General features: G+C 30.5%; 1 protein-coding gene across 1 annotated transcript; it reads left to right on the top strand.

The window, feature by feature from the left end:
- The first annotated feature begins 732 nt into the window (after positions 1-732).
- Positions 733-3,297, top strand: LOC114410181 (WRKY DNA-binding transcription factor 70-like). Its single transcript, XM_028374010.1, has 3 exons — positions 733-1,252; positions 1,975-2,076; positions 2,572-3,297. Exons 1-3 carry the CDS (start codon positions 888-890, stop codon positions 3,056-3,058), a joined length of 954 nt encoding a protein of 317 aa, XP_028229811.1. The 5' UTR covers positions 733-887; the 3' UTR covers positions 3,059-3,297.
- The last annotated feature ends 4,497 nt before the right edge of the window (positions 3,298-7,794 follow it).

Raw genomic sequence — 7,794 nt, 5'->3', positions numbered from 1 at the left:
GATAATATTAAATTCTGGAAATAATAACGTCATCTAGAGATGTGACGATGTAGCTTTATGGACTGATTAAGTTATCGTGGTTAATTTTTCATAACAATATTTAGATGAAAGATTTTAATTAAGAAACAAATATAAAATAAAGAATCCAATTAAAAAAATAATTTAAAATCCAATTAAAACTTATTAACTAATTTTAAAAAATATAAAATAATTTAACTTAAAATTAGCATAATTTATAAGCAAAAATATTATTTTTTGAATTTAATGATAATATATTAATGGTGTAAAATTATATTATATTATTATTAAATTATAAATAATTAAGTATTTTTATGATAATTATTATAAATATTAATAAATTTATTATATATAATAAATTATAATTAAATGATGACGTAAGTTTATTATACACCGTTATTATACACCGTTATACACAGATAAAAACAAAGACAGATCGAATTTAATAAGCATTAAAACGAGCAACTTGGTTGAGTACAACCCAAACAGTGACCTTTTTTTTTATCCAACTGTATTAATAAAAATAAAAAAACAGTTGTCACACGAAGAACAAAAAAATAAAGGAATAGTAAATTTACAGGAGCGTCACCCTTGCATCATGGAAGCAACGTCATGGTTAGCTTTGTAAGCCAAGTAAAGTAGTTATTATCTGTGGAATTTTTTTTTCTCTCCAACATTTCAACATCACTCCCTCCCTTCCGGACATTTTCCATTCACTCGTATCTCTCTTTCCTTGCAAAACCCCACCCCTTTCTTTCTTTCACTATTCCCTAGTCCATAGCCAAACCAAAAATTTCCAAGAAAAAATATATAACAAGTCACAACTTCAACACACAACAGATCCTTAGCCATCCAGTAGAGACCGAGTAATGAGTATTCTCTTCCCAAGAAGTTCCTCAGCAACAAAGAGGAAAAGGGTCATTAGAGAACTTGTTCAGGGTCGAGATTATGCCACTCAGCTCAAGTTTCTGCTTCAGAAGCCTATTGGCCCTGACGGGTCTGTTTCAGCCAAGGAACTTGTGGCCAATGTGCTGAGATCTTTCACTGAAACTCTCTCTGTGTTGACTTCTTCCGAGGTTGCAATAAGTGGTGATCATCATCGTGACGAAGTTGCTCAGAATCTTGTAATTTCCGGAGAAGATGCCTCGCAGGTGGAAAGCATTGATCCGAGGTCTGAGGGTTCAACTGAGAGTAAGAAGGGATCAAAGGATCGGAGAGGGTCCTATAAAAGAAGGTCTTTTTTTTTTCTTTCTCCTTCTCCGATCTAAACTGATTTTACGTTATGCATAAGTTAATTTTAGTTTCCGGCAATTTTTTCTTTCTCTTCACTTAAGAATAGTTGTAGTGAAACTTATCTAAATGGGGTTATATTATGTGGATGTTGTTATCTTATGACTTCCTCAGTCAACAAAGGTTGTGTGTCAGGAATTTGGGGTGGTGCCTAGAGGATTTGGTGAATTGAGATGTGTACGGACAGTTTACTAGTTATAGTCATCTTATACATATGAGTAAAGATTATCTTTCTTGAACGAAAAAAAACAACAACATTGAAGCTTTGAGGTTAAGTTGATTGGACTTTTGAAATATTTTAATACTGAGAATTAATGTAGTGAGTTCTCATCCGTTGATTTTGATAGTGCTAGGAATTTTCAAGAGTTTTGCTTCAAGTGGGTTCCTTTATTTTAGCTTATAGTGGAGTGGCCTGCCTTGATATGATCGCATGGCACAATGCAATTATTTCACATAATTTTTTTTATATACTTTCCTTCATATTTATATTGAAAAGTATTTTTTTTCTCTATCTCCTTTTTGTTTTTACCTTGTGTTACATAATTTGATAATTTAAAAATAAAAACAACGAGGAACGATTATTTTTCTTTGCATATTCTGATTCTCCAACAATGATATATTATTACACCAAATAACATGCATGCTATATCTTAAATTGCTGCGCAGGAAGACTGAACAGACATGGACCATAGTTGCCCAAACTACTGATGATAATCATGCATGGAGAAAGTACGGACAAAAGGAAATCCTAAATTCTCAATTTCCCAGGTAATAATCATTTTCCATTTTTCTTGCACAGTCTTTTTTTTTCCTACTAAGGAAAGACATTCACTCGTTTAATTTGTGCAAAAATTGCATCACTACTCATCGTATTTTTCTATTTTTGGTTCCTTTCCTTTCTTTCCATTGCCAAAGAAAACAGGTTGACCAACAGAGTGATTTATATAGAAACATCATCTTAAAAAGAATATTAATTATAATTGGAAATGCTAGTAGAACACTTCTTTTTCTGTGTTATTTCTGTTGCAAGTATGAACATTTCCTTTTCTGATCTACCAAATGTAGAAACTAAACTCAAACACGGCAACTGGAAACTAATTAATGCAGAAACCCGAATTATGAAACTTTGCTGTACACTGAGACTACTTCTTAGGACACTCAAATTTACCAGTATTTCCGTGGGCACAATGAGTTTAATTTGTTTCAAAAACTTGTCTTCTATTACTTTTTAACTCACCATTTCATTGATAAATAATTTTGCAGGAGTTACTTCAGGTGCACTAGGAAGTTTGAACAAGGTTGCCGAGCAACCAAACAAGTGCAACGGATACAAGAGAATCCTGATATGTACACCATTACGTACATTGGCTTTCACACATGCAAAGACACCCTCAAGGCTCCACAAATGGTGACACATTCTGAAACTTGGGACTCATTTCTTGGTCCTGACGCAAATGATGTGCCGAATGAACATGATTCCACTATTGGATCACAAAGCCTGATTGTAAAACAAGAATATCCCAACGATGAGACTGATCCAAGTGATCTCACAGATGCTAACTTTTGGTCTGATTTCAAGGATTTTGAACTATCCAATGACAAGCCTGCAGGTTTGAAAATAGCATCTGAAAATGCAGATACTGTGTATTCATGCACTGGCTCGAGAAGTTTGGACATGGATTTTGGGATATTCTCTTCTCATTTCTGCAGCACCGAGGACTTCCACTTTGATGAAAGCCAATTGCTTTAGTTACTTCCGTAATCTTCAACCATGTATTGATCAGATTGAATATTTTTAGAATTTGCTTTTTCCAAGTTTCATGTACACTATGGAGAGAATAATTAACTAATCATTCTCACATTTCAGTCTAATGTAATGTATGTTAATGTCTGTCTGAAATGTGCTTTGAAAAGATTGATTCAATAACATAGACTGAGTCAATTATTTGTGGGTGCTACATATATAAAACATATGTGTGCATATATATAGCTTCCTTTTCTTTTTGTCTCCTTTTAAGGCAGTGTCATGCATGAGCCTAAGAACCCACAGTGTGATTATTATAAAGGGTTATGGGACATGTACCTTGGTTCCAATTAGCCAAGTACTTAAGTGTAACACAGAGGAGCTGATTAAACAAAATAAAATAAAATTTTGAATTTGATAAACTGCGGCTATAGGCCTCTTATTCGTTTACATGTAAGGGTATTTGTTGGATTAACTTCTCCATAGATATTTTTACAAAAATAAAATAAGAAGAGTTTCTTTATAAGTTTATTTGTGAAATTCTCTCTGGTATTAACTTGTCTATACACTGATTTGATTTTTAATTTATGTATAAGTTAATTTTAAATTTCTAGAAACAATTATTTCATTTTTTCTTATTTTCTTTTCAGTATTTATGGAATAAATTATCTAAATAGACCCTAAGTCTATGAAACATATTTTGAGTTTAATGAATTTTGATGTCTGGACTACATATTTAACAATAACAATAAAATCTTATCCTAATAATTGAATCCACTATATGCATAACGTGATCTCATTCAACATACTTAAAAATCCAAAATTAGAAAGAATATTATTTATCATAAGATTCCTCTTGACATTTCTTTGATAGTCAGTTTGGTATCTCTCTCATCCTTTTTACAAGACTAGTACCATCCCATTACCCTAAAATATTTTGTTTTTCATCAAAATAAGTCAAACAGCAAGCGTGTGCGTAGGAAAATGGTTGTGAACTATGATGGGCATGGAATTAAACAGAGGATTTCGCAAAGCAAAACATGACATTGCTTTGAACTAATCAGTCACGCACAAAGCGGCTGTGATGTTCAGCACAAAGACATGGAGACTTAGCCAGTGGGACAGAAATGTCGTCAATAAGTGGAGTCCAAGGACATATGCGTAATGAGAAGGCAATTAATGGGTGTAAGATACATAATCAGACAAACAAAACTAGCTGTATCTCAAGCTATAGCTAATGAACAAAATGGGTCTTTTCAAGAACTATAGTACATTGTTGAAGACTTTGTTTTGATTCTACCTTTGGAATCTCTTCATAACGCAAGACTCCTTCCCTAACACGAAATAGCGATGGGAAAAAGACAATTATTGCCCTGGAAAGGAAATTATAAAAGTAGTATATGGTTTCTAGATGTATTTTGCTTAAATCAATGCCTTTAATTTTTGTTTGTTTTGTAAATATACATGCTTTCAATTATAAAGACTATTTTTTTTTACTTTTCTATTGAAGACTTACAGTTATGCTTAACTGGTGCGCGCCTGTTTGTAAAGATAAATGTAAAATTAGGGCTAACGATAACACAAATTATATTTTTTCTTACGACTTATCCAGTAATTAATAAACCGTTTAATCAAATTTAAACTTTTTTTAGATGAAAAAAATGAGAAAAAAGAAAATACATAAAAAACATGAAAAGAAGAGAAAGTAAATAAAAAGAATATATTGTTCAATAAATTGGAGGAAAATAAATATAAAACAAATAATTATCATTTCCCCTTACTTTACACATGGAAATAAAAGGAGACAAGGATTATGGCTGCTTAAAAAACCTAAGATATCAAAGACAAACCTTTTGTTTCCAAATTCCACAATATTATCACCATTAAGTTATGGAGGAAACATCCAAAATTTATAGAAACAATGAGGAGCAAACAAATGAAAAACAAATTAATTGTTTGTTTTCAAGTGCTTCATTGATTAATTGTTACTATAATTGTCGGTGCTTCCTTCATAACTAGATAGTGATAATATTGTGGTATTTGACTACAAAAGGTTTCTCTTTGAACTCTTGGGTACTAGGCATATCACTATGGTAGAACTTGCAAGCATTAAGAAAATTATCACTCAACAACAACTCTAGGAATTTCTTACATGGAGGTTCAACTATCATGATTTTGAATTCACGAAAATAGGAAAGGAAAAAAAATACAACCCATAATGCATATAACATATTAACATAGATACAATGAGCATAAGATTTTTTTTTTCCACATACATCTCTCATTAGGAAGTGAACTAATAGGCATCGGTCCTCACAAACTAATGCAATAATTAATTCAATAAATTTACTAAAAAAAACCAGAAATAAAAAAGTACCTAAGCTATATCAACAATAAGATTAATTACAATAACATGAGCTTTCTCTATCATAAGACTCAATAATATATACACCAAAGCAAATAAGTTTTTCACCTCAACATAGGTTGAAATGAATCCTAATTTTATGGTCACCATTAATGAAGAAGAGAATAAGAAGGAAGACATTGTTTATGTGGTGATAGGTAAGAGTCAAAGTAACATTGAAGCCTTGTCATTAACTTTCAACAACTTGGCCACTCCATCTACTATGTTATACCTCATAGGCATGTCTATAACTTGTTAGCATAATTAGAAATTAAGACCAAGTACAAAAATGAAACTAAATCTATAATTAAAAAAACGTAGAGCTTGCAGAAAAGTTTATCAAAACTAAGCTCTATCTAAATACTAAAGCATGTGTATACCTCACCTCAATCATCTGGCATTGACAATGCTTCTTGGACTTGATCATGAATATAGCTAGCATTTCCAATGGTTAAACTAGCATAAACCTTAAAAAAGCATTTTAAATTGCTGGCTTAACATCCAAAGCCTCCCATTGATTTGATGGGCTTAACATTCCTCCTCATGACGCCTAGAATAAGCACAACCACTTAAGCTATATGTAACTTTAAGAATCTTTTGGCCTAGTGGTAAACACTTGATCCAACACGAACAACATATGCTACATTCTATAAAGTGGAACACAAAGTGAGTGCTCAATTATTTTCCACTTTAATATTTGTTAAATCTTATTTTTTACATTAATCAATGTTCAAAGACTTACCTTCAATATAAAATCGATGTGGAAACATAATTGCCGAAGAAGGATTAAGATGCAAATTCACATGACACATTCTATCTACCATCCAACTATGAATTTTGAGTGAACACCTTCTTTCTCAATCCTAACATTTCAAAAATCAATGCAAGATACAATCAAAATAGACACCAATAATATAATATCCATCAACATAAGCAACAATCAACCTAAACCTAAAAATAAATATAACATTAGAGAATAGAAACACTCATGCATACTACACAAAGTATAAAAAATAGTATAATCTATTAATCTTCCTACTAGTGACTAAGAATCGAACTTGTGATTGATCAAGTCAAGTCATCATATCATATCTATTTTTTGAATCATTATTGACATTATCCAAGTTAGGGGTGAATTAAATTAAATTGATATAACTCGATGACTCAACTTTCCATTATATCATCGTAAATAACTATAAATCACCAAAAAATAATTATTGATTAGATCTAAACTACATGCCAATTACAAAATCATATAATAAAAATTAAGGACAATAAATAAGGAGAAAAGGGACAGAGAAACATGCAAATAGAGAGAAGAAGATGAAGTGAAAAGAAAAATCGCTTTTATGAAGACAAAGGAGGAATGTTGTGCGGCTCAGTAGGCCTGTATCATAGGGGATGGACTTGTACTAAAAATAAGACAATTTAAATAAAGTTAAAAAGACTTAATTTAATAATGTGAATGATATTCGAACCCAAGAACAACCACAAAATATAAGGAGGTTATACTATTATGACAAAAATAATTTTTCTAAGACACACAATTATAAATATATATAATAAATAAGTTTATGTGGTGTGACTAATAATTCACCAATTTAACCAGTGGCCTTTCAAACCACATTTTAGTAAACTTATCTAATCAAAAATTGATTACAGTTATAAAGTGATAATAAATCAAATAATTTTAATTGTTCATAAAAAAGAGGAATTAATGCTAACATTTATATAAAAAAATCAATTGTTGATATATTATGCATCCATTATTTCAAATGTATGTACACCTAATATCAGCCTTTATTTTTCAATCAATGACTTATTTATTATATCTTCTAAAGCAAATTACTCACGTAATATATCACTTTAAAGGAGCTAGATTATATAATAAGCATTTGTTACATAAATTTCCAATTAAGTTATTTATCTAAATACACACATGCCATTTACCTTACCCAAAAAAATACACCCTTGCTATATAGCCACTAGAGTTCATCAATTTTCTGACAATGAGGATTATATATGAAAATGGTGTTTTACTTCCTCTAGTTTAATAATTTTTTTTAAAAAAATTGTCTTTGAATTTTATTAAAATTTGAGTTAAAATATAAAAATGTTATAACCATAAATTTTAACTACGTCTAATAAACCTGAACTTGTAACTAAATTGAATAAAATTAATATAAGTTATTTTTTTCCTTTCACTCAAATTTTAGAAAATGTTAAATGACAAAACAAAACAAAAAATATTAGTGAAGTAAGCAAGATAGAATTAAGGACCCATTTGTTACAATTTTTCATAAAAAATATTTTTTAAATAAAAAAGCAACCGTTTTAA

Source organism: Glycine soja, chromosome 4 (genome assembly GCF_004193775.1).
Source record: "Glycine soja cultivar W05 chromosome 4, ASM419377v2, whole genome shotgun sequence".
Lineage (NCBI taxonomy): Eukaryota > Viridiplantae > Streptophyta > Magnoliopsida > Fabales > Fabaceae > Glycine > Glycine soja.
Note: the sequence above shows the minus strand (reverse complement) of the source record. Positions and strands in the feature narration are given on the sequence as shown.

What these genes read in the sequence shown, in the direction of transcription:
- LOC114410181 (XM_028374010.1), top strand. Translation starts at nt 888, where the DNA reads ATGAGTATTCTCTTCCCAAGAAGTTCCTCAGCAACAAAGAGGAAAAGG. An exon ending in AGAGGGTCCTATAAAAGAAG is followed by an intron (nt 1,253 to 1,974) that starts GTCTTTTTTTTT and finishes ATTGCTGCGCAG; the next exon opens with GAAGACTGAACAGACATGGA. An exon ending in CTAAATTCTCAATTTCCCAG is followed by an intron (nt 2,077 to 2,571) that starts GTAATAATCATT and finishes ATAATTTTGCAG; the next exon opens with GAGTTACTTCAGGTGCACTA.